The sequence below is a fragment of the Gilbertella persicaria genome, assembly GCF_025201335.1.
Source record: "Gilbertella persicaria strain CBS 190.32 chromosome Unknown B0P05scaffold_14, whole genome shotgun sequence".
NCBI lineage: Eukaryota > Fungi > Mucoromycota > Mucoromycetes > Mucorales > Choanephoraceae > Gilbertella > Gilbertella persicaria.
Window position 1 is genome coordinate 319,104 of NW_026251975.1, and position 24,873 is coordinate 343,976.

Sequence of the window (24,873 nt, forward strand, 5' to 3'; positions counted from 1 at the left end):
TTATGAAGTGATGACTCTCTTTCTCATTATAAAATACCTTCTTAAGCCTCTTCCTTTCATGTGATAAATAGGTACATCTATTATGGCAATAATACGCGCTTTAATTTCTGACAATCAGTGGATAGTTTATGCACTCATCCTTCTCCTAAAAAAAAAAGGACGACTTTGTTCTTTTTGATGAATAAGTTACATTTTATGTATCTTTTCGCTTTGTATAAAAGAGGTCAAACCTAAGTAGACTTGTAAACAATTGGTTTTTGACTGTTGTTTTTACGCCCAAAATAAAGAAACAGAAATAAAACTCTATTTTACACTTCTTTTCCCTCTCTTTATTTTATCCCTCTCTCTCTCTCTCTCTCTTTCAAAATCATGGAAGATTCCTCGCACGAGCTTATAGATCAACTCATAGCTCAGGAAAAGTACTGCTATGGTTTTGATGCATTACCTAGTTTGTCAGAACAATCTTCAGGACAATACTTTATGCAGCAGCCAAAATTAAATATTACTGATGAGCACAAGAACACGATGCCGCACCAAATGAGCAAGGTAAATCTACCTGTAAAAAATGAAAAAGTTATTACCAATACTGTCATCAATAAGGAGACCGAAGAAGGTGAGAAAAAAAAAACTATGTCAAATCTTAAATACTGTATGTGTAACCTGTCTCTACTTATTCATTAGCAGATGCTTCTACTCACAAGAAGCGATGGACTGCTGAAGAAGATGGACGTCTGGCTGAAGGAATTGTAAGATAGAATATGCCCTAAACAGCATTAGAAAAAAAATGTCGCCAGTAACTAAAAAAAAAAAACTCCTTGATAGAAAAAGCATGGCTATGGACATTGGAAGCTTATTGCAGAACACGTTCAAACTAGAAATGCAATGCAATGTAAAAGTCGTGCACGTCAAAAGCCAGAGCTTCAAAAGGTACACAATAATCTAATAGTCATTTCACCTATTAAACTTAGTGTGTCTAGTTTTCTGATAACAGTAACCAGCAAAATACCAAGGGTCCTTTTACTGAAGAAGTGATCAGATTACCAAACCCGTTTGATCATATGCCCAAGTCAAACGGGTTACTCCCTCCACTTCAAATGCTCCAAAGCTCTCTTCCTATTAATTCTCATTCTCCCTTTGAACCAATCCATGTTAATCCATCTCCTGTAAGCCATTTAGAATCACCATTAAGTACTCGTGTTCTTTATGATACTACTGTACCACCTATTTCCAATGGTTTTATGCAATCTCCTATGATACCACAAAACTCTCCTAACAGTTCCACTGAAATCAGTTTCAATGGAAAAAGAGAGTCTAGTCCAGATAACAAACTACAGGAACAAGAAAAGGACGAAGAGGATACTCAAAAAGAAGTCGAAGTCGTAAGTTCACGTAATACATGTATCTAAACCTTATTAATGAACTTCCTCTAGGAGCTTAACTTGAATGAAGTCACAGAACACGAACGTAAAGGAAATGCTGAATGGTTCATGGGAAAACCAGCCAAAACACCTGAAAGATACATGAGAATCCGAAACCATATCATTCAATGCTGGAAGAACAGCCGTCCAAACTATCTTACCAAGACAGCAGGCCGCAGAAATATGAAGGATTGTGGAGATGTAAATGCTGTAGGACGAATCCACGCCTACCTTGAGAACAACAATATCATCAATGTAAACTGCGTTACACCTGTAGCTGTTAAGAAACGATCCTATGCAAGAGCAAACCGCTCTTCTGAAGACGGGTAAGACCGAATAGCCCTGACGTGTTTGATACTAATCTACAATAGCCCTTCAAGTAGCAAAAAATCAAAAAAAGCGCCTGGGTATTACTGGTACACTGTCGCACAATTATATTATTTGTTTTGTTTTTTTTCTGATTTTCTTTAGGGCTGATGTCGATAGTGATGATGAAGGAAACCTTATGGATGTCGCTAGAAACAACATTATCAATGGAGGTAAGAATAAAATGAATGACCCGTCTCATTGAGCTTATTTCTTTCGTATTTTTTTTAGAGGGTACATCAAGACCAAGACGCGCTGTAAAAAAACCTGAAACATTTTATAACGAAAGTCTCAATGATTCTGGATTCATGGATGACGCATTTCGTCTTATTCCAGTAAGCTATTATCCAAAAGCATCTTATGCGCCATTTTCAGTAACTATCACAAGTGATGCTTTGGTAAGGTCACACAAACACAGAAGATGAAGTTTGACACAATTGTAGATTGTTATGGAGTTTCATTCACATCTTGCAAGTGCTGAAATTATCGGTCTTTTGGGAGGTAGATTTGTTCAAGATGAGGCAACAAAGACAAAGGAACTTCAAGTTGAATATGTATTCCCATGTCGTAGTACAAGCACAGGAACTCAGGTACATATTTGTCCATTTTTTTATACGCTTATTCATGCTTGATACAGTGTGAAATGGACCCTGATTCAGAAATGGTCGCAAGAGAAGTGTTTGAAAAGAAAGGGTTAAAAGTAGTTGGTTGGTACCACTCGCACCCAACTTTCGATCCTGAGCCTAGTATCAGAGACATTGAAAATCAAGCGTCTTATCAAGTATGTTCCATAGTCAGTCTTTCTTTTGTATTTATATTCGTATAGTGTCTTTTCCGTGACGAAGCCAATGGTGTCGAGCCATTCATTGGAACAATTATTACTCCCTATAATGCCAATATCTCTGAAAAATCTCAATTCCAATTCTTTCATGTCGGTAAACAAAGAAGTCCAAACAAAGCATATCGTAAGTGTATTTTAACTTCTCTTCTTTTAGTCTCATTTTCTTTTTTATAGGTTTACCATTTGCATGTTTTCAAAAAGTAGCTCAATGTAAACAAGTGTCTAGTGATGTTCTTGACATCTGTAAAGATCTGCTGATTCAATACAAGACATACGACAAGTAAGTTATCATTTGAGATGTTCCTTGTTGAATTCAGAGTTATGTTAGAAAAATTGATATGAAATCAAAATACGGAGCCATGACACGATTGGAAAAGCTCTTACGTTCTCTTAAGGGTCACTTGTTTATGTCAACTGAAGAAAATACCAACTTCTTACTCACATTGAGCCGTATGATCCACACCTTGTATATGGGCCAAAATGAAGACAATGCTTCAACAAACAAAAGTTCTCAAGAAAATAATGAAAATGTCATCAATTCTTTGACAATCTGATATTAATTTTACACACAGTATACACAATCATGATTATAGCTTTGTCTCACCTAGTCGCAAAAAAATGTAGCAACCTGATCCAGCTAATGAAATCAATATGCCTATCACATTCTTATATATATAATAAAGGAAATTAGTAAATAATAGCATTACTTATCACTTACAAGAAGACTCATTCTATTGCCAAAAATAACTGTAACCAACAGTGCTTGTATGGCAGTCTGTCATATACATATTAGGTATAATTTATTTAAGCCTTTGTACTTACCCTTGACACACTCGCCACTGTGACAGTCAATGGTGATGTATGCACTAGCATCAGAAGCATGATAGCGTTAATGCAAAATCCAGTCATAGCAGTGAGAACCATTTGTAGCCAAAAACCAAACTCATCCCAGAACCAAACATTAGAGAATATATCGCTCAATTCACCAGATAAAATGACAAGTAATGTCAAAACACCAATAGACATGATGGAGTTGTATTGAATAACGCACCTAAACAGCACTATTAGCTTTGGTATTCTTGTAAACTATTGTTTACCAAATGTCATTTTTTGAAGCAGTCAAGGTCTTTTTCAGATAAATTCCATACAAAGCTACAATAGCAGGCCATGCCAAACTATAGAATGCGCCTACCAAAGAAAAATTAAGATAGCCCATTGACCCTACACATGTTCCAAACATAACAAGGATACAAGAAGACTTGACATTTCTTGAAGTCTCTGCTTGAAGCATAAGATATGAAAATAACAAAGAGAATGCAATAGTAAGCGAATGTGTAAATTGATAATTTGTTGCTTCTACATGTTGTAGATATAATGGGTTGAAAATAATAACGCACATATAAACTGTAGTCAGTGGTGCAATACGGAGGGCCACAGTTGAGTCCCAACTGAAGGCGGGTATTTGAGCTAGAGGATGTTGGCTTGAAAACATCAGATTAGATAAATAATCAACTAACTTGTCTAGACTTACAATGGCTTTAACTTACTCCAAATAAACATGAATAAAACTGTAATCAAAAGTTGAGATACGACAGTAAAAAATGGATAAGGAAACTTGTATTCAGAGTAAGTAAAGAGTAGTTTGTTGAAAAAGGTGGCTGCTATTGAGATTGTAATATATAACATTGTGATGGTAGTGATCCTTTTGTTGGCATTCATAAACAACTTCTCGCCTCTTCCTTTACTTGAAAAAGAGCTTGCCGGCAGAGGCAAGTCCTCCAGGTTACTTGACATTTGAATCTATGATTGAGTGATGGAGTAATCAGGAGAAAGGTCCAAAAAAAAGTTGCAGAAGTTGAAGATATTGCTAATCCGACTAAGCCAGCTCTAAAAGGTCCTACATTGATAAAATTATGAATGAAATATTTGATGTAGCATTATAAAAAGAAATTATAATGCTTCAATCCATAAAGCGCAGACAATAATAACAATTGTAAACAAACCACAAATAACGTTTAGTAGTATGTATTGAATTCATTAATCATTAGCTATATATATTGCTTATAAAATAGGTTAAGTGTCTTTAGTTCTTTCACTGTACCCTCCATACACAGATCAACTTCTTGGGTGACATTTTAGACCAATTCTTATAATTGTTAATGAAATTACTACTTTATTTACAAGCGCATACTTTTGGTGAAATAAAATTTTAATTCTTTGCCCAAGCATCCTGTCTATTTGTAAATCGAAATAAGTAATCCACTGGTGAAATTTAGTAATTAAAGGCTTGTTCTTTTTTTTTTTTTTTTTTTTTTTTTTTTTTTTTTTTTGTTGTTCGCTTCATTAAGTAAGGCATGAATCATATCAAAATCTAAAAATTCTTGCTTTTAGGCGTTTACTAGAGCGATTAACCTTTTTGTTCAGATCCTGTCAAAATTTTTTTTCATTCATGCAAATTTGAACGTCACTTTTAAATGACCAAAAGAAAAAATTATACTTGTTTTCTTTCTTTTATCTAAACTTTACTAGCATGGGTATTCACGGCTTAACCAAGTTGATATCAGAACATGCACCAGCTGCTATCAAGAGCCATGAAATCAAAAGCTATTTTGGTCGTAAAGTAGCTATTGACGCGTCTATGAGTATTTATCAATTCATGATTGCTGTTCGTCAACAAGACGGCCAGCTCTTGCAAAATGAAGAGGGTGAGACTACCAGTCACCTTATGGGCATGTTTTATCGTACAGTTCGTATGGTAGACCATGGCATTAAGCCTGTCTATGTTTTTGATGGTAAGCCACCCACACTCAAGTCTGGTGAACTCGCAAAGCGTAAGGCACGTAAGGAAGAAGCACAAAGCAACTTAGAAGAAGCCAATGAAGTCGGTACAGCTGAAGACATCAATCGATTCTCGAAACGTACAGTCAAAGTCACACAGACACATAACGACGAATGTAAGGAACTACTGAGAACAATGGGTATTCCGTATGTGGAAGCACCTTGTGAAGCTGAAGCACAATGTGCAGAGTTGGCAATAGCAGGCAAAGTATTTGCGGCTGCTTCTGAAGATATGGATACTTTGACATTCAAGGCACCTATTTTGCTGCGTCATTTGACATTCTCCGAAGCTAGAAAAATGCCAATTGACGAAGTGAATTTGGAAAAGGCTTTAGAAGGTTTAGGATTAACTATGTCTCAGGTAAGGACACACTCAAGAAAGGTAGATGGCTGATAATGTTTAGTTTATCGACCTTTGCATCTTATTGGGTTGTGATTATACACAATCAATTAAAGGTGTTGGACCAAAGAGTGCATACAGTTTGATTAAAGAACACAAGACAATTGACGAGGCTATCAAACATTTGTCACCTAAATTAAAAGAAAACATCCCTGAAGACTGGAATTATAATGAGGCTCGAGAACTTTTTGTAAACCCCGAAGTCACACCCGGATCAAAGATTGAGGTAAGTTGAATCATATCTTTGTCTTGCTTATATTTACAAAATAGCTTACTTGGACTGGTCCTGATGTTGAAGCTGTGGTTGATTTCATGGTGAGGAAGAAGGGATTTGCGTAAGTGTGTTGATGTATAGTTTGAGTTTTTCTTACTTATTTTGTTAGTGAGGATCGTATTAGAAAAGGTTGTGAAAAGCTAACAAAGAATTTGAAACAAGCAACACAGACTCGAGTACAAGATTTCTTTAAAGCAGTTCCATCTTCAGCACCAGCTAAAAAAGTACGTATGAGACGCCACATAACATCTTTTTCTAATCTCTTTTTCTTCTTCTAGCCTAACAATAAGAGAAATGCAAAAGATGACAAAAAGGGTACTGATTCCAAGAGAGGAAGAAGAAAGTAGTTTTATTTTGATACATACACATACATATATTGCATAAAATCATGTTTACAACAGAACAGATTTAGCTTTTCGTAAAACTTCTGCCAGTACTTGTTCATTTTGGCTCACCATGTCCAAATCTTCGAGCGCTTTAGATTCCATCAAGCTAGGAAAGCACTCCATATGTCCAGATTTTGCTGAAGGACCAAAGATAACATGTTTGTACCAAGGACGACTGATCAGCAATCCTTTGTTGTCTACAAAATTTCTTTCAAAATTCAAGATGTGCTCATTGAGTTTGTGGATTTTTTTATAGAGCTTTTTCTTTTTGTCATGATGGTGCTTGAATGTCTCTTGTAGATTGTTGTAATGGTTGAGTCTTGATTCAACATGGCCTACTTTATCATTGAATCTATTACTTGCCTTGTGAAGTGCATGTATAGCATGATAAAGTGCAGGCAATTCTTGTTCTGAAGACTTGTTTGAGGAAGGTTCTTGAGATACAATCTGATCCAAGCACTGTAGCATTGTGTATGTATAATCAACAGGATTCAAAGGTAAAACAACGTCGTCTGATAAGCGCAAAGTCAACAAGGCTAGAATCTTGACTAAGGTTTGATGGTACTCAAATGTAGGGTCACCAAACCGCTCCATCCATGAGATACTATAATCATTTACACATATTAGGAACAAAGTGTTTATGTTTGTTTTAACTTTACCTATCGAATGTACTATGTGACACATCATATTTTTCTCCTGTGAACGATATCGACAAGCTGGGTACACCTGCATAATGATAAAACGCATTGGCATCCTTTGCAGTACTTACAGGTGGAATCAGCATGGGAATCCAATCGTTTATCGTATAGTGATCCAACCAGGCTTCGTAAACTGTTTGACTTGTCTTGGGATCAATTAACATGGATGTTACTTGTTTAAGAAGACGATGTAAAAGAGGAGAAGCTTGAGCAGAGAAATTAGGGCCAGTGACAGCTGCATGACTGATATCCAAGTAAGCAACTGCGTGTTTCTTGAGCCAACTAGTATGGTCTTCTACCCATTCAGTAGAACCTACATTACCGTATTCGCTAGCATCCCAACTAACAAACAGAATAGAGCGTCTTGGTTTCCAACCCTTTTCAAGCAAGATACCAAACACACGTGCAAGTTCAAGCTACAGAAAACAAAAACAAAAAAAAAATAAGATTTGTTTAGAGACATCAGGTGATATCATGTGTGTTTGCATGTTACCAAAACAGCGGATCCTGAAGACGGGTCTGCAGCACTAAGGCTCCAGGCATCTCTTTGAGCACCTAAATGAAAGTTTATTACATGTGACAAAACAATGTAGGTGATGTTTACCAACGATAATTGCTTTTTCTGGTTCTTCAAGCCCTTGAATTCGAGAAACAACATTCCAAATAGGCTTCTTTTCAACCTTGTTGAGATTAACAAGGTTTACAAGAGCTTCGCTTGGACCAGTAAAATAATCTACTTGCGTTGATCCACCTAACCACAAAGAATCAGTGAGACCCAGATTTTGTGTGATACGAAATAAGGGAAGTGCGTCTGACCATGAAATAGGTAGCGATGGAATACCAGCCATGGTTGTGTTTTCGACTACTGTAGCATTTAGAGTAGATGCAAAACCAGGCGTGGAAGGGTCTCCAGGATAAAAGTGAGCATAAGAAACAGATTCTCGATGTACCAAAGTAGGCAGATCTGTATCTGCAGGATCATTATAAACAAGTGCGCCAATGCATCCAAATTGCTCAGCATTTTGTACCTTGATACTGCTAGGTATCTTACCATGGCGCACCAAAGCTATTGTACCTTTGACTGAGATATTGGACTGGGAAGTAAGCCAAACAAAGTCTTCGAGTCGACCAAAATTGACATAAACAACGGGGCCTGTGACATTACCATCTGCAGAATAAGCTTTTGTACACAGATATGCAGTTAGAACAAAAAAGGCAACGTTTTATCGTACTCACCATGAAAGGTAGGTGTAATATCATGATTTGTTTCATTCAACGTAGCATTGTACAAAAGCTCTTGTGATCCATTAACAACAGCTAGCTTGCGCTCCAAGGGATAGTTTAGAAAAGGATAATAAACTTGGGTAGATGCATTTTGTAAGCCAAAATGCGAAAAACGGTCTTGAGTCCAGTTAGCCAAAACAGGGTCTTGTTCAGAACCAGCAAGATGAGCATGTGTAGCATAATAAATAAACTTGTCACGAATAGATCGAGAAGAAGGCAGCTCTTTAACAAGATCAACGGGATTGAGTGATGATGTTAGCACTTCAACTTGTCCTGAAAAAAAAAACTGTTATTAATCAATAAACTATGTGCTAGACTTCATACTCATATGAACCATGTTTGACGATAAGAAGATGTGTGAACCAAAAAGAAAAACAGCCATAAGACCAATGGAACACAAAAAAACTCGAAAAGTGTTGGGCCGATGATAAGGCTTGAACCGCCTCTTTTCTTGAAAGGATTTGCCATTCCAAGTATTAGAGGTTGAAAGATAATCCCTGTTTAGTTTCTCTAAAGTCTTTTGGGCTTTCATTGAAGAGAAATAAAAAAAGTAATGCAGGAACAGGAAGGAGAAACAATGTCGTATTTATACCTGTTTGATAAACACATCAAAGTTGATAGAAAGGTTCATAGAAACAAACATTTCAAATTTGGAAGTTGATTCAGCGCCCGTTTTGTTTGGATGAAAATTGAGTGCATTGCTACTATTCACCCTTTTTGTTGATTTCACTGTGGCCTTTTATAGCTTAAATCAAAAAAAAAATCGCTAAAGATAACTTTGATATTGATAGGCGTTCGTAGCAACAACAAAAAGTTTATTTTTATTTGTGGGCAGTTTTATTTTGTTGAAATTTTGCCATTATACTGTTTTTCCGGTCATGAAGGGAATGATGACATAAACAACTAAAATAGAAGGGTTTTGTTTTTTTTTTCTTTCTTAATTTTTTAAAATTATGAACAGAGGAACTCTTGTGCTGTAAGTAGCGCGTGTATGATCTTGACAAAAAATATTCATGTTAATAGAGACATTGATGAAGCTGAATACCTTTTGGATCAACTAGGTGCTCCTGATAAGGACGAAGACAAATTAGTTACTAAGTTGAGAAACAGACTGAGACTGTTTTTACAGGAAATCAGACAAGGTGCTGAAGGTAACATTTGCAATGCACACAAACATTTGATATAACTTGTAGCATAGGCTCAGGAAACAAAGATTAGAAGATTGGCCTTTAAAAATTACGAATAAAAATCCTATTTGTCGGTTAAAGCCATTACGTTAGTCTCTTTTACATACTCTTCACTGTACACTTTTGAATAAAAAAAAGCTGTTCTAACTAATGCTATAAAAAAAGCATAAAAAAGGGCTCACAATCTTGTTCAATATTTTAGCAGCAATGTTGTTGTATTTTTTGTATCAACAGACTCAGAAAGCAGAGATCTACAACTTTTGTCACTACACAGTGTTTTGCATTTGAAAATAGAATTTTTGGAAAATAAAAGTAGAGTCTTTTGTTTGTCCAGTATAATTTTTTAAGTCTTGTAGAAATTCTTGGCAAGCAGTAAAGTATTTTAATCACTGGTAAAAATATTTGACAATCAAGAGGTGTCGGTGTCGGCGTCGTCATCGCTATTCTTTTTCGCGCATTGGTGTCGAAATGACGATAATTTATTTGTGGTGTGGGCTAAGAAGAAACCTGTCTCTTTCTCTACATAATGTTGATGGAAACTGATGATAAGCTTATAACTGTATTTGAGAAAAAAAGAAATTATGAAAATAATCCAAAAGTAGACGAGAACCTGGATATTCCTAATCTACCATTCAAATGGAAGTCAAATACAAATCTTATAGCTCAGCTTCTACTAAATGATCAAGAAAAAATAAATCTGATCGTTCTCACAAAGCATACTGCTTTTATATAACACTTGACTTTATTTACAGGTACATACGTCCCAAAAAACAGATATGTAGTGCAACAGACTGGATGGCCAGAGACTGAAAGCTTTTTTAAAGTATACACCTCACAAAATGAAAGTGATGAACGTTCTAACCCAATAGTTGTTACTATTCAAAGTGAAATTAATCAAGTGCTAATGCTGAAAATTATACAATACTGTACACTTGTTTACGAAAAATTCAATTCTTTGCCAATTATATTAATTATTGCTAACAAAGAATGCCTTGGCTCAAACGAAAATGAACTAAATTCACATTTGGTAAAAGTCAAATCTGATTTTTGGGCAGAAAAATGTCTGATGCTTCTTTTCGATTTGGATATCACACCTCTTAAAGATTAACCTATAAATGCTTTTCATGCGTTATGTCAGTTTTTGTCTCATCCAGACAAGATGTTCTCCTTTTCTTCTAATGTAGAAAATCAAACTATTAATTTGGTTGTAGAGAAATCAATAAAAAAGCTGTAATGTAAAATCTTTATTTGGGAACAAATTATATATTATTCTTGATTTTTTTCACGCTTTTTGGCATGATGGTATGAGCTTTTTAAGGAATTTGATGATATGTAAGAAGAAAAGAGTCCTTTGGCTTTTCCTTCGTTGAAGATTTTTTTCCAGTTTCTGGTTTTGTTTGGTTCAGAATTAGTTTCAATGAATCTAAAGTCTTCTGTAGTATATCTCTTTTGTTGCCTTTGTGATACTTCTGTGTCAAGTTCATACACCTCAACTAGCTTTCTTTTCTGGGCTTGAATTGTTTCTAATAGTTGTTCAGCGAAATTTCTGCACTTTTCAGCTGTCAGGATAGGATTTTCTTCGTCCAATTCAATCGCTTTCCTTATTTGTTCTGTGATTTGGTCGATAATTTGAATCATTTTGCTATCTCCCTTTTTCTTCATGTTAGCCTTGCAAATTGAGTGTAAAAAGCGTACGGTTGAATCGTCAGCAAATTCTAATGAACTTAAGCTTGTAGATTGACAGGTGGTAAAGTAGGCAAGTGCCACAAGCTGATTCATGCCCACTTTGATATGATTTTCAATGGATTTTGAAGAAATAAAGTTTGCCGCCTGAGCCCAAAATTCACATGGAGTTTCTAGCAAATATGGTGCATTGACTTTTGTCACAAATTTTTTTTCAAATTCTTTACCAGAGAACTTTGCAGCTACGAATACAAGAACCACAGGCAATACTTGGTAATGTTCAAACACACGAGCACAGCATTGGATTAATCTTATCATGAATGCTTGATCGACGGTGTTTTGGATTTCAATGAGGATTGGGGGTTGATCATCACTAACTTCGGTAGGTACATACAGAACATCTGATTTCGTTCCATCTGACCAGTCTGTTGATGCAGAATGATACAAATCATTTGTGATGTTTGATCCTACAAAGATGGACACTTGTAAGTAAAACTAGTTTCTTCATGCGCAAATAAATGGCAAATTACCAAGCAGTTCATGAATAATAATGTTCTTTACAGTTTCATCGTTCATTATGAGTTTACTAGTAATATATGTACCTGGCCTTAGTTCTAAAGGCAGGTATAGATTGTTTACATTGTCGTCTTCCGTGGCCATTTTTTATTTTGAAAAAGAAAAAGAAAAAGAAAACGACACCGACACCGACACCGACATCGTCATCGTCATCGTCATCGACACCTCTTGATTGTCAAATATTTTTACCAGTGATTAAAATACTTTACTGCTTGCCAAGGATTTCTACAAGACTTAAAAAATTATACTGGACAAACAAAAAAAACTCTACTTTTACTTCCCAAAAATTCTATTTTCAAACGCAAAGCACTGTATATATAATAGATATACCTTTTGCACCATAAAAATTTAAGCTGTCGCACTATTTGAAAAAAAGATGTCGCATGAATTTATTTATAAATCAAACAGGGCGGGAAGCAAAACAATCATCAAAACGTCTTATTGAGTAGCGTACAAAGCCTTCAAAGGAAGAAACTAAGACTCTGTTACATGCATCAGTAACCACTTGGGGAAGGGTGTCCTTCTTAAGCACAAACTCTCTCTTTACACCGCTCTTAACAACTTACCAAAATTGCTCAATTGGGTTGAGTTCTGGAGAGTAAGGTATATGTCAGTGATTCCTATTCTCGGTTTCACTGTTCATTATGATGAACACTCGGGCTATAGTCGTCTGATGCTTGTAATGGTCAAGGCTAAATTTGGCAACCTAGAGAATCAGATTGAAAAAGAAATCCCTACAGACTACTTTAAACCTTGTCAACTAGCACTCAGTATCACCAAGAACATCAAAGATCTTCACTGGAACTACATTCATGGCAATGTTCACACACGCAATGTTTTGCTGAGTAATGCTGATTATATAGGCGAATTAGTGGACATTACATTTATGCACCTTAATAAGGATCAACAGTCGACTAAACCAGCTGGTCGATGGCCTTATGTAGCCCCTGAAGTGGCGGGGTATCTATGTCGATTGTCTACAGACAGACCCAACCAAACGACCCAGTGCATACATTGTCTACCGTCGATTGACTCAATTATGCTCGAAATTACAAAATACCTATTTCCGTAGAAACACAACAGTACATAAAAGACAGACGAAACGAGATTGATATGTTCTTGTCAGACTCAAGAAAGAATACCAGCTTATTGTGTTCTACAGATGATGGGAGCTGTGTCTCTGCTCTATGTCGAGTTGGAAACCATGCCTTGACAGCTTCCATTACTCGACCTTGTAACCAACGATTAAAAAATTACCCAAATCTGATAAAAAAAAAACGCATTTTTTTGTGTTTTTAGAAATTTTTTTTATAGACTTTGGATCGTGTAACAGTCAGGTTGAACCCCTTTTCTATGTGTAACCATCTGTCATCATTATTAAGATAAATCAAACCCAGCATCAGCATTGATAGCGTACAGTAATTTTCTATATAATTGAGTACAAGAAGGCCTATGATTTCTTACTTACTGTCTCAAGATCTCATAATTTGAATAATTAGGCAGCTTAAGCAGATTGACGCAGGTTGAACTGGTAGGCAATCGATCATTATCTAGACCAGCATTTCTCAAACAGAATTGTGGCACCAATTCCTTAAAACCCAACAAGGGAGGCCTTGAGCATGACGTGACAAACTTGACGAATTTCATACGCAATGGGTTGTCAAAAGATTCAAGTGCACGCCAAAAGTTCTTGACTGTAGCATCATGGTCCATGAAACCAGCCAATACGGTATGCGCACGTAGATCAGCCAAGTCAATAGGGACAGAGGCACCACCCAACATGATCTGAAGTTCTTGCTGATTGAACATACGCAGCCACTTGATATCAATCATAGTTGAAAGCCCTCTGAAAAAGGCACGGCATTGTTTAGCAATCTGAACATTCAGTTTGTAATTTGCCATAGAATAAATGTATTGAATCCGGTTTGTGTTTGTCACAGGGACTTGGCTACCATTGGGGATCAGTTCAATGGTGATAGATTTACCATTCTCCATATGCGTACTGGTGAAATCCAAAGAAAGATCTTCTACATTGCCATCATAGTGTTTGACTGCAATCAGGCCCTTGTAGAGTTCAGGATCCAAAGAGACAATATCGTCTACTAAACGTATGTTACTAAACACTCACTGTCTACATCAACTTACAGTAATTCACTTTGCCAAGACACTTTTTCAAAAAGAATTCAGCAAAGGCAACATCCAGCAAGATGCCTTCATAAACAGCTTTACCAATGATCAAACCCAAGAATCGAAAATAGTCTAATTGTTGAGCTAAAGACAGGTCAGTTGTTTTGATTGACTGGATTTAGTTTACCTTGTGTTGCAGAAAGACTAGGATTAGGATACAGCAATTGATCTTGTGTGGCTACAAACAAGCCATAATTCACATTGAATGCTTCTTTACTTAGACCCGTCAAGAATTCTTTAAAGACACCACCACCATCAATGCCTGCTTCTTCTAATCCAAATTCATCCACAAATGAAATAGCCACTTTGCCCTTAAGTTCATTAATACCCAAGCCACTCAGGGACTCATACCCGTCTTCAAACATATGGTCTCTGCGGACAACAGCAGATGTCTTGGGTCGATAATACATGTCATCAATCTGGTTGCGTTTCTTATCATTGGCAACAAACATACGAAAGATTTCTACACGCTGTTCAAAGGGGATCACAAAGGGTATATTGTTTAAGAGACCAAGACGAGGACTGATCACAGCCAGTCGACCTTTAGAGACAGATCGTTTCTTGGAGGGTTCTTCACTTTCAAGATTGAATTCTTCTGCTACTGCTTCACTTGAGAAATGATCTGTATCCAAATCTCGTATAAGCCAATGGTCTTCAGGACAAAATGTACGGCGAGAACTAGACATCATTAATCATCCCTCTTAATAGGCCCCTCCCCCTCTTTTTGTTATTATTCACTTACTCTCGCATATGAATTTGTTGTAATAGATGAGTGACACTGGACCGTAATTGACTGAGTTGAATACCTGTCATACCAATCGTCTGTGTTAAATCCATCGTATTAGCACGCCAAAACATAATAAACGCAATATGCTTAAGTTGTCTACTTAATCCAACGACTTGATTGAGTTCAAGTGGATTCTTGGTCGAGAAGAACTCGTCATCTCCCATTGTCAATAACAAACGCGCATAGACTTCACATAAAAGATACAGAATAGACCATTGGTTACCGTCCATCAGGGATTTGACTGCAGTATCTAAATGCAACATGATGTGTTCTTCATTGAAGACCATGGCTGTTGTTGACCAAGACTCCCATAAAACATGAATTAAAGGTTGGGTTGTCTTTTGTCGAGATTTATATAGAAGTGTGTTGAGAATACTGTCCTTTTTAGAAGGCCATCGTAACATGAGTGTATTAAAGAAACTGGCAATGGATTCAATGTCTGATTGTTGTTGTTGAATAAACGAATAAAGAAGCTCATGAATACGATCTGAAGCATACAGGGATTCAAGACGAGCTAAAATAAGAGGTGATATCACTAGAGAAGGTTGTTTTGCTTCTTGCATAACCACATCATCATCGTCATTGTCGTCATCATCATCAGAAGAGTCTGAATCTATCCATATTAGTGCTTATTCTTGTATGCTTCTATTTACCTTGATCTATGATGGTCTCCTTGGACATGTCTGTTAGATACGAAAGAGGTAAATGTGTCAGTAGTAACTGAACGGCTTTTGCATACATGGTAAGCACACCAGACAAATGTTTGCCTGAGTCTGCTTCCCCCATTTCTGTCAGGTTAATCAACAGCCCAGCAATGTCCTCGGGGTCCAGGTTGTAACTAGGAAACAGATCGATCACGGTAGCCAACATGTCCTTTAATGGCAATTGAGTCGACCATGCATGGACAACAGCAGAGCGGTTATTGAAATGATCAAAGAAAAAGGGATCTGTCAATAATTGACGTGTGATGCATTCAAGTAATGCAGGACGTGTCATGTAAATAGCGTGTCTGTTTCTACCACCATACTGTTCCATCAGAGATGATGTTGGGTAGTCATAAGGTGGATAAAATACAACATATTGGTATAAAATGGACTCGACAGTGTCTGGAAATAATTCAAATGCTTCTTTGATGGTCTTGAAGACAGACGTATGATAGAGCGTAAATGTCATGATGCGGATATGATGATCAGAGTCATTCAAGAGTCGAGAAAATAGGTGAGATGCAGAAGGATGTTTTATGCTGGGTAAAAGTACTTTCTTGATCAACAGACAGACAAGCCAGACCCAAGAATCACCTGTAGGCATCACTGTGAGTTGAGCTGCGTATTGTTCTAGATAAGCTGTGTCTTTCTCAGGCTGATAAAATAAGAGCAATTGTCGAGTCAAGGTAATCATGTCGATAGGTTCCGTACGAACAACGGATTCAAATTCATGTCTTAATGTTTGTCGAATAAGAGCAGCTTGTTTTCGTCCTCGATAGAAAGCCTATGAGACCGATAAGACACTCATCAAAGATAGCATTGTACTTGCCTGAATACGTTCTGCACTCTTTAAACGAAGACGCTCTTGTTCTCGTTGTTTTCTTTCAAGTTGAGCTTTGACCATAAGCGACTTTTTATCATCGACTTTTCTAACACCACCCAAGTTGATGTTGCGTCTTGGCTTATAGTTGCCTTCAAAACTGAAATTCATAATGAGAAAGAAAGAAGAAAGAAAAAGAATTAGTAATTCAGCATGAAATAACCTTTTTTTTTTTTCCCTTTTAGCGTAGTCTTTTTTCATTTTCATTTTTTTTTATATGGAAACTGAATTAATAAACACGTTAGATAGCATGTAAGCCGTTGATGTTTTGATGTGTTTAACTCATGAGTAATAGATCGAATAAAGAAGGTGTTCGTGGAGTGTTAGTTGCTGATGAAAAGGGTCTTTGTCTTGGAGGTAGTTCAAAACGCGTCAACTCAAACTTATGTTTTTATAGTCAGAGGCATTGCTCAGTCAGAATCAGCTGCATTCATTACTTCTATTGCGAATGCAGCACGCCATCTTGACATGGCACAAGAAGACAAAGTAGAATGTCCTACTATTAACCTTGAATATGAAAACAAGTATGTATATATATATATATTCTTCATCTGTTTACTCACAATGAAATATAGCAAAGTAGTGATTCGTAATGAAGGTACTTTTACATTGGCTATCTTTATGTAAACTATATATTACACAGTCTTATTTTTTATTTTAAAATACAACATATCTAATCAATCTATATATATGTAAAAGTCATGTCCTTACTGAGATTCAGCAACAACACCAACTTGAGCAGGTCTAAGTACACGTCCTTTTAATGAATAACCCATCTTTTGAACAACAAAGATAGTGCCTGCTTCTTTACCAGGCATGGGAGCTTGGAAAAGAGCTTGATGTCTGTTGGGATCAAAAGATTCACCTTCAGGGTTCTCACGTTCAACACCATGACGCTTCAAGGCTTTCACAAGTTCGGATTCTGTCATGGAAACACCAGTGTAAAGATTGTTGAGTTGATTAAAGACAGTGGCAACATCAGCACTGATATCTTCTGTCTTTTCACGGTATTCAGTAGGAACAGCTGTCAATGCCATGTTCAAAATATCAACAGTGTCCAACAAGTCTTTGGCGAACTTCTGAATAGCGAATTCTTTGGTGGTTTCGATTTCTTTGCGACTACGTTCACGAACATTTTCTTGATCAGCAAGACAACGAAGGTATGCATCCTAACACACATCAATACGATAATGGATTCCCATCTAAAGAATTACCTTGAGTTCGGCAATTTGCTTGTCCTTTTCATTCAACAGTTTCTTGACGTCTTCAGATAATTCAACCTTGGTTTCTTCAGCAGTTGTTTGTTCTTCCTTGGTCTCGTTGTTTTCAGTGGCGAAAGAACGGGCAAAGGTAGCAGGTCTAGCGATAGACACAAGAGAAGCGCGCTTAACAGACAAAAGAGCAGCGTTACGGAACAAGGTAGTAGAGAGCATTATGAGGAAAAATTAAAAAAAAGAAAGAAACAGGGTTCCTTTTTATTTTCCTTTATGGAGACCGCTGCGCTTTGTTTAGAGGAAACTAGTCACTATCTAAAAGTCCGAAGACTATGATTTTTTATTAAACTTTTCTTCGATGCGACGTTTGGCTTCTTCATAGTCTTTTTGTCTTTGAGCCAATGCTTTGACCTGTACTGTCTTTTTAGCAGGATCTAAATCAGGTTTGATGTCTGCTGATCTTTTCAAGATTTTAAGCTATTGCAAAGTCATTTAGTTGACATGGCTGTTTGCTTCTTTACCTCTGGTTTATATTCAGTATGTTTTTGATTGGTATGAACAATCATGGGAGTTGAATAAGCGTTGCTATGCAACTGTTGTTATATATCAAAATCAAAGTAGATGCTTGTTCTTACGCTTTTTCCCATAATTGTTGATTTGACAATGTTTTTGATTTAGGAATATCGTTTAACTACATTTGTCAAACACATAAGTGGCCTTTTTTTTTTGTTTTTCTTATTTACACCAGCCTCTGTCGCTGTTTCCCAATCATCCCAAGGATCTTTTGACATGGTCTAATAATGATTAATAAAAAGAGGAAAAAGAACATGGTGCATATAAACCCCCTTTTTTTAAAGTTGCACATTTGAAATAAGCCACATATAAAAAGAAAATAGTTTTTTTTTTATTTAAAAAGAGAGGAAAAAAAGTTTGAAAACCTATTAATAAAATATGAGTAAAAAATATAAAGAAAAAAATCAATGAGAGAAAGAAGAGAGGGCTCAGTGTAACTATGACTATAAAAAAACTAACATTACACCCGGTCTACCAAAACGGTGACCAAATAAAGCGTTATAGCAATACGGATTCGTTATCATCAACACCCTCTCTCTCTGTGTGTATGTGTTTCTTTCTCCCCCGCCTTAGTGTATTGAAACTTACCAAAACTTTTTTTTTCTTGTAGAATAAAGAGAGAAAGAGAGAAAGAAAAAGAAAAGAGGGTGTTATTTATATAGTTGAATATCATGAAAAAAATTTATGTGACCGCACTTTTTTACAATCTTAAGCTCAACTCGGTATCAATTTGAGCTAGACGTGATTTCAATGTGTCTACTTGATCTACTTGAGCTTGAAGTGTGGATAGTTCTTTTTCAACAGACTGAAGTTGTTCTTTTGTACCAATGGTTTCCCATTCCCATTCACCATGATTCCCAGTCAAACGCAACAAGAATTGATGGTATTTAAAAAGAGCAGGACGATGAGAAATAGTCAAGAGAGCTATACAAATGAGCGTTTAACTAGATGTCAATCACTTACTGATGCCCATATCCTTTGCATGTGAATACATGAGTCCTTCTACATCTGTTGAGACAGCACTGGTGCATTCATCCAAAACAGCAAATTTAGGATGATGATAAAATAAACGAGCCATACCAATACGCTGCTTCTCACCACCACTAAACACATCCTTCCATTCTTTTTTTGTTTCCCAACCGCCTTCTCGGTCAGGAATATAGACAAGATGAACCCATTCAAGGATCTTGAGTAATTCAGCATCTGTGCGGCCTGATTGAATCATTTGTTCATGTGTATGAGGATAAATAATCCTATCAACATCAGTATGTGCATGTGTGTGTGTTTTTGAACTTACTGGTCGCGTAAAGTACCAAGACTTAAATAAGGACGTTGAGGAATATAGAATATATCTCGGTCTAAAGGTCTTGTCAATGTACCCTCTACACAAATACTATCAGCCCATGAAACAAACAAAATAGTTTTTTTTTTTTTTTTTTTACCAAACACAGGCCATAAAGAAGCAATCACACGAGCAATGGCCGTCTTTCCAACCCCATTTGGACCCGTGATTAACAGATGCTCACCGGATCGTACTTGTATCTTGAGGTTATTGACCAAGACCTCGCCCACGCGATCTTGTCCAGGAGCAGGTGCAACAATAGGCACTTGATCAAACACAATACCAGCGTCACTATAGATAACTTGGCCATGCAGATGGGTCAATGTGAACTGCTTGGGTTCCTTGGGTCCATCAAACTGGTTTTCATGAAGTGCATGTAACACAGACAAGAGGGTATAGACGCGAGATGTATAGCCTGCTAATTCAGCTAATTCTTTGTAAGAGTACATCATTCGACCCCCTGCATCTGCCAGAGACATCATCAGTCGTTTGTTGGTGATAAATCCTTTGGTTCTTGCACCCACTTGTTCATGACTGTTGTCTGCCGCTGTCTGTGGTTGACCCAACTGAGGTCCAAACACAGGCACAGCACACATGATGAGGCCAAAAGCACTCCATGCATATTTGATTAAAAAGTCTTCAAACATATTATAACGAATACGAATCTTGTAGATGGAGTTGATGTGCTTGATGAGTTTCATGTAGGATTTGTTCAGGATCGAATGCTCCAATTCAGCTCCGTTGTAGAATGCAATTTCCTCGGCATTTGTGATCAAACGAGCATGAGTAGCACGAAAATCACCTTCGAGTTGTGCTTCCATGGCTGCCAACTTACCAAATGAAGGTGTAACAGCACGCAACAATCTGGCCGTAATCACATAATTGATCATCAAGCCTACCATACCTGCAAATCCAATCGATTTCGTCAATTGGTAATTAAAAATAATGGTGTCCAAGATGGGTTTGGCCAGGTTTGAATAAAGAGAGGATAGCGTCTCACAGAACTTGGCGACATCGGTCGTGATGAACTGGTCTGCTCCTCCTTGAATACGGTTGTCCAGATTAATGGCTTTGTAAAACGTCTTTTGTTTGTCGAGATAGAGGTCATGAATGTATCGAGTCAAACGCGTTCTGAATCCAATCGAGAGTTTGGATTGCAAATAGCGGATCTAAAATGCAGGTCAAATTAGAAACTGTTGATAACTGTCGCATAGTTTACCATGCTGTTTGTGTAAGTAGCAGGCACGGCAATAGCAAACCAATACCCTAATCCTATCAAGAATTGTCTTCCATTGCCATTCACCTATAAAAGGATAAATATATATGTCTCTCTGTGTTCATGAAAATTAGCTTACCAAATCTCTAACAATACGACCATCTAATCGTGCAACAACCACACTAAGATACGTTCGAAGCACTAAAAAAACAGAGTGGAGAACAAGCAAGGCAGCTTCTTTTGTGTGCCAATGAGGAAACAAGATAGAAGCAATGGCACCTAATTGTCTTCTGAACTCTTTGTTGACCCCCACTTTTTGTGTAAAATCAATAATGGGAAATAATGAAGCAAGGTCTTTGTGTTCTTTCTCTTTTAGATAAAGCTGCTTTGTTTTATAGAGTGTGACGAATGTGGCTGTTAAAAGTACACTGGCACCCATCGCTTTTGAACGAGGGTGAAGTGTAGATAAAAGAGGCATACTGAAGAAAAGAGAAGAGGAATTCACATGTAAGAAAAAAAAATATGTACAGATTTTATTTCTTTTGGCATGTGATTTTATCTTCTACTGGCTGAATTCCAAGCTGCATTAACGGCTGCTTCTCGGACAACAGTGGAGCGTCCCATATGAGAATAAGCTTCTGATTTAGCTTCATTAAAAGTATGACCTGCTGCCTTGTAATGATCATACGTCTTTTTGTATAAAAAGACAGCCAAACAACCCATAGAAAGCCAACAGATAGAACTCAAAAGAGTTAAAATACCAGGTCCAATATAATGTTCAGAAAACAAAGTGACAAGCAAAATAAGACCAGCACCACCACTGTTTTGAATTTAGTACACACTATTGCTTTATGCATATACTTACGTAGAGGGAATACCAATAGCCATATAAAAGGTATAAAGAATATGGAATCCATTAAAGATGAAATAAAAATCTTATAAGCATAAGTTACACAGACATATATATATACAAATATGACTTACAGAAATAGAGAGAATTATCTTTCATATAAGCATTGTAAACAGGACGATACCACAAAAAGAAACTAGCTAACGTATGAGTGAATAGTTCAGTCAGAGCTACACCCATATCTGTAGGTGCACTTGTCACTGAAGCAGGATGACTAAACAAGACCCATAAACAAGCAAAGAAATTCATCACCAAGGTTACCAAGAACATTAACCATTCTCGGTATAGCCAAAGCACTGTCTGTTGATGCTGTATGGGGATTTCAGACACAATATCCAAGTACAAGATAGGAAAACAAGGTGGAAAATTGTTGGCCCCTCGCATAGGTTGTGATAGACGTGCCTCCAAGTCTCTTTCTCGGTCTGCAAGTTGGCGTTCCTTCTGTCTCAAGGCTTCTTCTCTAGCACTAATATCGTTGTTTTGAGGAAGTGAAGTGCTGCTGGCAGAATAAGGATCGCGGTTGTCAGAGACATGATGGAAACTAGTGGCATTGAAATCACTGAGTGAGTGGTTGTCTGCTTGAGCACTCGCTGTTTCTTCTACTGTACGGTTAGAAGCAAGTGCTGAAGCAATAGAAGGGTCTTGAAAAGGATTGGAAGGATCCTCAAAAGGATTACCAGTGGTCTCAATCTTGTTGGACATACGAACAAAATAAAATAAAAATAAAAAATAAAAGAAGGGGTTAAGTAACAAAGACTTGTGTAACACGAATGATGAATATAAAATAAAGCCATTCTTTACATCTAAAGTATTTTATGGATCTTTTCTTTACTAAAGTATCACAAGCATTAGGTGGCCAAATTGCGCCTGATCACCTTAAACTCGCATTCTCTATTTTATCCACTTATCCATGCGCATTTCTGTTTAAAAGACTCGGTTCATCTTTTCTTAAACACACATTTTCTATTGTCTATACAACATGGATCATGTTGTTTGTCCTTAGACTCACTTTTGGGTTTATTCATATCATAGCTATCTCTACTTTGACTTATTTGATCTGTACCTATTTGCCACCCACAACTACAATGGCATGGACTAATTTTGTTCTTGTGATGGCCAGTATGTCTTTATGGTATATTCAAACTGTTCGTTTGTTCTTTCACTCACCAAGTATATCTATAGTCATATTCACCGTCAGATGAAAGGGATAGAGGGCGACACAGAACTAGACTATTCAGGGGCTCTGATGATCCTTACGATAAAACTCTCCTCATTTGGATTCAATGTATTGGATAACTATTCAACAAATCAAAAAAGAGCTTCACCACACATTGTTCAGTTTTATGGCTGGGCTCTGTTCTTTGCTGGATTCTTGGCGGGTCCTACATGTGAATACATGGACTATGTTCAGTTTGTTGAAGCCAATAAGGCACCCAAGGATTCACTTAAACCTGCACTTAAGCGGTTATGTAAAAGCTTCTTGTTTATTGCTGCATTGATCTACTTGGCTCCTACATACAACTACTTTAATGCATTAAAGCCAAGTTTTGCTCATCTCTCTTTTTGGAAAAAGTAAGGATGTACATGATAACGATAATGTTAACAGACTAGGATCTTTTTTATTCAACTGTCTGCTTTTCTGACACGCTGCAAATACTACTGTGTCTGGTTTTTATCCGAAGGTGCCTGTATCTTGTCTGGCTTTGGGTTCAATGGTTATGATTCACAGGGACAGCCTCGCTGGGATAGACTGAATAACGTGAATGTGTTATCGTGTGAATTTGCTCAATCGTATAAGCAACTTTCAGAGAATTGGAATATGGGAGCCAATCGTTGGTTAAAGCAGTATGTCTATTTAAGACTGAAGCCTGGATCAACAAGTACTACATTAATCACCTATATTGTGTCGTCTGTATGGCATGGATTTCATCCTGGATTTTATTGTAAATACACATCTATATCTTTCATGACTAATCTAACGATCTCTAGTGTTCTTCATGACAGCTTCTGTATTGCAATTAGTGGCCAGACAAGTACGTAGAACCGTGCGTCCGTTGTTCTTGACAGCACAAGGGGAGCCTGTTCCTTGTTGGAAATCAGCCTATGATGTATCTACCTGGCTTGTTTCTATGGGCTTGCTTAATATGATGGTACCTTGCTTTGATCTGTTGTATGTGAGCCGTATTTTGCATGTATGGCATCAAGTTTATTATTGCCATTTTATTGTGATTGGTGTAGGTATCTTGGTATTTCAGCTTATAAGGCCATGCTTGATAAAAAAGAACAAGAAAGATTAGGGCCTCTTGCTCTTGATCATAACCAACGATAAGAAAGTAAAGATAATAGTCAAACCAACAATCATGATCAATAAAGGGATCTTGATGGCATATTGCCATGCAGGGAAATAGTTGTGCAAGAAATGACCTTCATCTACAAAGGGCTGTCATCATCAGTCTTATTTTTCTAAGAAGTTCATATACCATCAACAGAATCCAAGTAGAGTAATACACAAACACAACAACGACTGCAAAAAAAGACGCAGCTCCTACGGCTTTATCTGTTGGCTATATGAACATGAGTCTATGAATGCTTTTATTGTTGTTTACTTGCCATTGACAAAAAGAAACAAAGTTTATATAAATATAAAGTGACAGTCATTTTTTAATCAACATTCTTCTTTTTTTCTTTTTTCTTCTAATTAAGCCATAATGACCAGAGCTACTGAAGCTTATACCTTGGGTGCTATTGTACTCGCATCATATATTGTTCTTTACTTGGGCATCTTGCCTTTACCTGAAGTAGTTCAAGACAAGATTGTGCCTGTGGTAATGAAGAAATAAACGCGCTTATTATATTCTCATCTGTTTTCTCTTAGTTGCCTTGGTGGGCTCTTATTACGTTTGGATGTTATTGTTTAGGCACCATTGGATTTGCATTGTTTACATTCCGGGATTGCCCTGAAGCTTATCATGAACTGATGGGGGTAAGATAGTATGGTATCATAAGTTTGCTTAAATTTGTCTTGTAGGAAATCAAACAGGCCAAGATGGATTTAAGGGCTAAAGGATTGACTTTGAATGAATAAAAAAAAATGATTTGCATAAACAGG

The 24,873-nt window shown here is 36.9% G+C and overlaps 17 protein-coding genes across 17 annotated transcripts; 8 read left to right on the plus strand and 9 right to left on the minus strand.

The window, feature by feature from the left end:
* The first annotated feature begins 323 nt into the window (after positions 1–323).
* On the plus strand, positions 324–3,342 carry B0P05DRAFT_536897 (uncharacterized protein). Its single transcript, XM_051577643.1, has 13 exons — positions 324–613; positions 682–746; positions 823–927; positions 978–1,379; positions 1,431–1,744; positions 1,790–1,834; positions 1,890–1,957; positions 2,016–2,182; positions 2,228–2,374; positions 2,422–2,565; positions 2,611–2,749; positions 2,800–2,905; positions 2,954–3,342. The coding sequence occupies exons 1-13, from the start codon at positions 370–372 to the stop codon at positions 3,177–3,179; spliced, it is 2,172 nt and encodes a 723-aa protein (XP_051436121.1). The 5' UTR covers positions 324–369; the 3' UTR covers positions 3,180–3,342.
* Positions 3,213–4,899, minus strand: B0P05DRAFT_508026 (uncharacterized protein; the record flags this gene model as incomplete). Its single annotated transcript, XM_051575562.1, has 7 exons — positions 4,817–4,899; positions 4,727–4,771; positions 4,157–4,685; positions 3,723–4,106; positions 3,448–3,676; positions 3,344–3,400; positions 3,213–3,290 (listed from the first exon to the last, which is right to left on the minus strand). Exons 3-7 carry the CDS (start codon positions 4,417–4,419, stop codon positions 3,213–3,215), a joined length of 1,011 nt encoding a protein of 336 aa, XP_051436122.1. The 5' UTR covers positions 4,420–4,685; positions 4,727–4,771; positions 4,817–4,899.
* A 256-nt stretch (positions 4,900–5,155) lies between these two features.
* Positions 5,156–6,361, plus strand: B0P05DRAFT_434598 (PIN domain-like protein; the record flags this gene model as incomplete). The annotated part of the gene is made up of 4 exons (XM_051573702.1): positions 5,156–5,824; positions 5,868–6,089; positions 6,134–6,198; positions 6,247–6,361. Coding segments are annotated over 4 exons (1,071 nt in total), but the record flags the coding sequence as incomplete, so codon positions are not given.
* Positions 6,362–6,480: 119 nt separating this feature from the next.
* On the minus strand, positions 6,481–9,266 carry B0P05DRAFT_536905 (uncharacterized protein). The gene is made up of 6 exons (XM_051577644.1): positions 8,830–9,266; positions 8,458–8,778; positions 7,826–8,401; positions 7,715–7,776; positions 7,183–7,637; positions 6,481–7,127 (listed from the first exon to the last, which is right to left on the minus strand). Exons 1-6 carry the CDS (start codon positions 9,035–9,037, stop codon positions 6,530–6,532), a joined length of 2,220 nt encoding a protein of 739 aa, XP_051436124.1. The 5' UTR covers positions 9,038–9,266; the 3' UTR covers positions 6,481–6,529.
* On the plus strand, positions 9,150–10,015 carry B0P05DRAFT_536908 (uncharacterized protein). The gene is made up of 2 exons (XM_051577645.1): positions 9,150–9,656; positions 9,704–10,015. The coding sequence occupies exons 1-2, from the start codon at positions 9,497–9,499 to the stop codon at positions 9,721–9,723; spliced, it is 180 nt and encodes a 59-aa protein (XP_051436125.1). The 5' UTR covers positions 9,150–9,496; the 3' UTR covers positions 9,724–10,015.
* Positions 10,016–10,363: 348 nt separating this feature from the next.
* On the plus strand, positions 10,364–10,905 carry B0P05DRAFT_610569 (uncharacterized protein). Its single transcript, XM_051583387.1, has one exon. It carries the CDS (start codon positions 10,597–10,599, stop codon positions 10,798–10,800), a length of 204 nt encoding a protein of 67 aa, XP_051436126.1. The 5' UTR covers positions 10,364–10,596; the 3' UTR covers positions 10,801–10,905.
* A 13-nt stretch (positions 10,906–10,918) lies between these two features.
* B0P05DRAFT_536914 (uncharacterized protein) lies at positions 10,919–11,896 on the minus strand. Its single transcript, XM_051577646.1, has one exon. It carries the CDS (start codon positions 11,691–11,693, stop codon positions 10,959–10,961), a length of 735 nt encoding a protein of 244 aa, XP_051436127.1. The 5' UTR covers positions 11,694–11,896; the 3' UTR covers positions 10,919–10,958.
* Positions 11,897–12,308: 412 nt separating this feature from the next.
* On the plus strand, positions 12,309–13,309 carry B0P05DRAFT_536916 (uncharacterized protein). The gene is made up of 3 exons (XM_051577647.1): positions 12,309–12,433; positions 12,518–13,185; positions 13,251–13,309. The coding sequence occupies exon 2, from the start codon at positions 12,559–12,561 to the stop codon at positions 13,021–13,023; it is 465 nt and encodes a 154-aa protein (XP_051436128.1). The 5' UTR covers positions 12,309–12,433; positions 12,518–12,558; the 3' UTR covers positions 13,024–13,185; positions 13,251–13,309.
* Positions 13,310–13,328: 19 nt separating this feature from the next.
* B0P05DRAFT_610573 (uncharacterized protein) lies at positions 13,329–14,824 on the minus strand (the record flags this gene model as incomplete). The annotated part of the gene is made up of 4 exons (XM_051583388.1): positions 13,329–13,377; positions 13,420–14,053; positions 14,097–14,222; positions 14,266–14,824. The coding sequence occupies 4 exons, from the start codon at positions 14,822–14,824 to the stop codon at positions 13,329–13,331; spliced, it is 1,368 nt and encodes a 455-aa protein (XP_051436129.1).
* On the minus strand, positions 14,818–16,662 carry B0P05DRAFT_51125 (uncharacterized protein). The gene is made up of 3 exons (XM_051575609.1): positions 16,459–16,662; positions 15,579–16,413; positions 14,818–15,532 (listed from the first exon to the last, which is right to left on the minus strand). The coding sequence occupies exons 1-3, from the start codon at positions 16,618–16,620 to the stop codon at positions 14,877–14,879; spliced, it is 1,653 nt and encodes a 550-aa protein (XP_051436130.1). The 5' UTR covers positions 16,621–16,662; the 3' UTR covers positions 14,818–14,876.
* Positions 16,663–16,688: 26 nt separating this feature from the next.
* On the plus strand, positions 16,689–17,194 carry B0P05DRAFT_536922 (uncharacterized protein). The gene is made up of 4 exons (XM_051577648.1): positions 16,689–16,761; positions 16,805–16,866; positions 16,907–17,033; positions 17,085–17,194. Exons 1-4 carry the CDS (start codon positions 16,727–16,729, stop codon positions 17,134–17,136), a joined length of 276 nt encoding a protein of 91 aa, XP_051436131.1. The 5' UTR covers positions 16,689–16,726; the 3' UTR covers positions 17,137–17,194.
* On the minus strand, positions 17,195–18,000 carry B0P05DRAFT_536926 (GrpE nucleotide exchange factor). Its single transcript, XM_051577649.1, has 2 exons — positions 17,724–18,000; positions 17,195–17,678 (listed from the first exon to the last, which is right to left on the minus strand). Exons 1-2 carry the CDS (start codon positions 17,940–17,942, stop codon positions 17,217–17,219), a joined length of 681 nt encoding a protein of 226 aa, XP_051436132.1. The 5' UTR covers positions 17,943–18,000; the 3' UTR covers positions 17,195–17,216.
* B0P05DRAFT_536928 (uncharacterized protein) lies at positions 18,001–18,638 on the minus strand. The gene is made up of 4 exons (XM_051577650.1): positions 18,467–18,638; positions 18,359–18,414; positions 18,245–18,308; positions 18,001–18,200 (listed from the first exon to the last, which is right to left on the minus strand). Exons 1-4 carry the CDS (start codon positions 18,512–18,514, stop codon positions 18,054–18,056), a joined length of 315 nt encoding a protein of 104 aa, XP_051436133.1. The 5' UTR covers positions 18,515–18,638; the 3' UTR covers positions 18,001–18,053.
* B0P05DRAFT_536931 (ABC transporter transmembrane region 2-domain-containing protein) lies at positions 18,639–21,362 on the minus strand. The gene is made up of 6 exons (XM_051577651.1): positions 20,994–21,362; positions 20,858–20,941; positions 19,739–20,807; positions 19,594–19,678; positions 19,260–19,549; positions 18,639–19,220 (listed from the first exon to the last, which is right to left on the minus strand). The coding sequence occupies exons 1-6, from the start codon at positions 21,330–21,332 to the stop codon at positions 18,997–18,999; spliced, it is 2,091 nt and encodes a 696-aa protein (XP_051436134.1). The 5' UTR covers positions 21,333–21,362; the 3' UTR covers positions 18,639–18,996.
* Positions 21,363–22,530, minus strand: B0P05DRAFT_536934 (scamp family-domain-containing protein). Its single transcript, XM_051577652.1, has 3 exons — positions 21,839–22,530; positions 21,720–21,789; positions 21,363–21,674 (listed from the first exon to the last, which is right to left on the minus strand). The coding sequence occupies exons 1-3, from the start codon at positions 22,464–22,466 to the stop codon at positions 21,410–21,412; spliced, it is 963 nt and encodes a 320-aa protein (XP_051436135.1). The 5' UTR covers positions 22,467–22,530; the 3' UTR covers positions 21,363–21,409.
* A 67-nt stretch (positions 22,531–22,597) lies between these two features.
* On the plus strand, positions 22,598–24,532 carry B0P05DRAFT_536938 (membrane bound O-acyl transferase). The gene is made up of 4 exons (XM_051577653.1): positions 22,598–22,896; positions 22,947–23,336; positions 23,376–23,707; positions 23,754–24,532. Exons 1-4 carry the CDS (start codon positions 22,751–22,753, stop codon positions 24,059–24,061), a joined length of 1,176 nt encoding a protein of 391 aa, XP_051436136.1. The 5' UTR covers positions 22,598–22,750; the 3' UTR covers positions 24,062–24,532.
* B0P05DRAFT_536939 (dolichol-phosphate mannosyltransferase subunit 3) lies at positions 24,442–24,862 on the plus strand. Its single transcript, XM_051577654.1, has 3 exons — positions 24,442–24,589; positions 24,640–24,747; positions 24,793–24,862. The coding sequence occupies exons 1-3, from the start codon at positions 24,473–24,475 to the stop codon at positions 24,847–24,849; spliced, it is 282 nt and encodes a 93-aa protein (XP_051436137.1). The 5' UTR covers positions 24,442–24,472; the 3' UTR covers positions 24,850–24,862.
* Positions 24,863–24,873: the final 11 nt, after the last annotated feature.

Coding starts and splice junctions, on each gene's coding strand:
- B0P05DRAFT_536897 (XM_051577643.1), top strand. CDS start 370: ATGGAAGATTCCTCGCACGAGCTTATAGATCAACTCATAGCTCAGGAA. Junction 1,745..1,789: donor AACCGCTCTTCTGAAGACGG/GTAAGACCGAAT, acceptor AATCTACAATAG/CCCTTCAAGTAGCAAAAAAT. Junction 2,750..2,799: donor AAGTCCAAACAAAGCATATC/GTAAGTGTATTT, acceptor TCTTTTTTATAG/GTTTACCATTTGCATGTTTT.
- B0P05DRAFT_536905 (XM_051577644.1), bottom strand. CDS start 9,037: ATGAAAGCCCAAAAGACTTTAGAGAAACTAAACAGGGATTATCTTTCA. Junction 8,402..8,457: donor TATTACACCTACCTTTCATG/GTGAGTACGATA, acceptor TGTGTACAAAAG/CTTATTCTGCAGATGGTAAT. Junction 7,777..7,825: donor AGAAAAAGCAATTATCGTTG/GTAAACATCACC, acceptor ACTTTCATTTAG/GTGCTCAAAGAGATGCCTGG.
- B0P05DRAFT_536908 (XM_051577645.1), top strand. CDS start 9,497: ATGATCTTGACAAAAAATATTCATGTTAATAGAGACATTGATGAAGCT. Junction 9,657..9,703: donor AATCAGACAAGGTGCTGAAG/GTAACATTTGCA, acceptor CTTGTAGCATAG/GCTCAGGAAACAAAGATTAG.
- B0P05DRAFT_610569 (XM_051583387.1), top strand. CDS start 10,597: ATGCTGAAAATTATACAATACTGTACACTTGTTTACGAAAAATTCAAT.
- B0P05DRAFT_536914 (XM_051577646.1), bottom strand. CDS start 11,693: ATGATAAGATTAATCCAATGCTGTGCTCGTGTGTTTGAACATTACCAA.
- B0P05DRAFT_536916 (XM_051577647.1), top strand. CDS start 12,559: ATGTCAGTGATTCCTATTCTCGGTTTCACTGTTCATTATGATGAACAC.
- B0P05DRAFT_51125 (XM_051575609.1), bottom strand. CDS start 16,620: ATGAATTTCAGTTTTGAAGGCAACTATAAGCCAAGACGCAACATCAAC. Junction 16,414..16,458: donor AGAGTGCAGAACGTATTCAG/GCAAGTACAATG, acceptor TCGGTCTCATAG/GCTTTCTATCGAGGACGAAA. Junction 15,533..15,578: donor GGAGACCATCATAGATCAAG/GTAAATAGAAGC, acceptor GGATAGATTCAG/ACTCTTCTGATGATGATGAC.
- B0P05DRAFT_536922 (XM_051577648.1), top strand. CDS start 16,727: ATGGAAACTGAATTAATAAACACGTTAGATAGCAT. Junction 16,867..16,906: donor AAAGGGTCTTTGTCTTGGAG/GTAGTTCAAAAC, acceptor ATGTTTTTATAG/TCAGAGGCATTGCTCAGTCA. Junction 17,034..17,084: donor AACCTTGAATATGAAAACAA/GTATGTATATAT, acceptor AATGAAATATAG/CAAAGTAGTGATTCGTAATG.
- B0P05DRAFT_536926 (XM_051577649.1), bottom strand. CDS start 17,942: ATGCTCTCTACTACCTTGTTCCGTAACGCTGCTCTTTTGTCTGTTAAG. Junction 17,679..17,723: donor AGCAAATTGCCGAACTCAAG/GTAATTCTTTAG, acceptor GATGTGTGTTAG/GATGCATACCTTCGTTGTCT.
- B0P05DRAFT_536928 (XM_051577650.1), bottom strand. CDS start 18,514: ATGTCAAAAGATCCTTGGGATGATTGGGAAACAGCGACAGAGGCTGGT. Junction 18,415..18,466: donor AAACAGCGACAGAGGCTGGT/GTAAATAAGAAA, acceptor TGACAAATGTAG/TTAAACGATATTCCTAAATC. Junction 18,201..18,244: donor ATACTGAATATAAACCAGAG/GTAAAGAAGCAA, acceptor ACTTTGCAATAG/CTTAAAATCTTGAAAAGATC.
- B0P05DRAFT_536931 (XM_051577651.1), bottom strand. CDS start 21,332: ATGCCTCTTTTATCTACACTTCACCCTCGTTCAAAAGCGATGGGTGCC. Junction 19,550..19,593: donor CTTGGTACTTTACGCGACCA/GTAAGTTCAAAA, acceptor TGATGTTGATAG/GATTATTTATCCTCATACAC. Junction 19,221..19,259: donor TGCAAAGGATATGGGCATCA/GTAAGTGATTGA, acceptor TCATTTGTATAG/CTCTCTTGACTATTTCTCAT.
- B0P05DRAFT_536934 (XM_051577652.1), bottom strand. CDS start 22,466: ATGTCCAACAAGATTGAGACCACTGGTAATCCTTTTGAGGATCCTTCC. Junction 21,790..21,838: donor AGATAATTCTCTCTATTTCT/GTAAGTCATATT, acceptor TATGCTTATAAG/ATTTTTATTTCATCTTTAAT. Junction 21,675..21,719: donor GCTATTGGTATTCCCTCTAC/GTAAGTATATGC, acceptor AATTCAAAACAG/TGGTGGTGCTGGTCTTATTT.
- B0P05DRAFT_536938 (XM_051577653.1), top strand. CDS start 22,751: ATGTTGTTTGTCCTTAGACTCACTTTTGGGTTTATTCATATCATAGCT. Junction 22,897..22,946: donor ATGGCCAGTATGTCTTTATG/GTATATTCAAAC, acceptor GTATATCTATAG/TCATATTCACCGTCAGATGA. Junction 23,708..23,753: donor ATTTCATCCTGGATTTTATT/GTAAATACACAT, acceptor AACGATCTCTAG/TGTTCTTCATGACAGCTTCT.
- B0P05DRAFT_536939 (XM_051577654.1), top strand. CDS start 24,473: ATGACCAGAGCTACTGAAGCTTATACCTTGGGTGCTATTGTACTCGCA. Junction 24,590..24,639: donor AAGACAAGATTGTGCCTGTG/GTAATGAAGAAA, acceptor GTTTTCTCTTAG/TTGCCTTGGTGGGCTCTTAT. Junction 24,748..24,792: donor CTTATCATGAACTGATGGGG/GTAAGATAGTAT, acceptor TTTGTCTTGTAG/GAAATCAAACAGGCCAAGAT.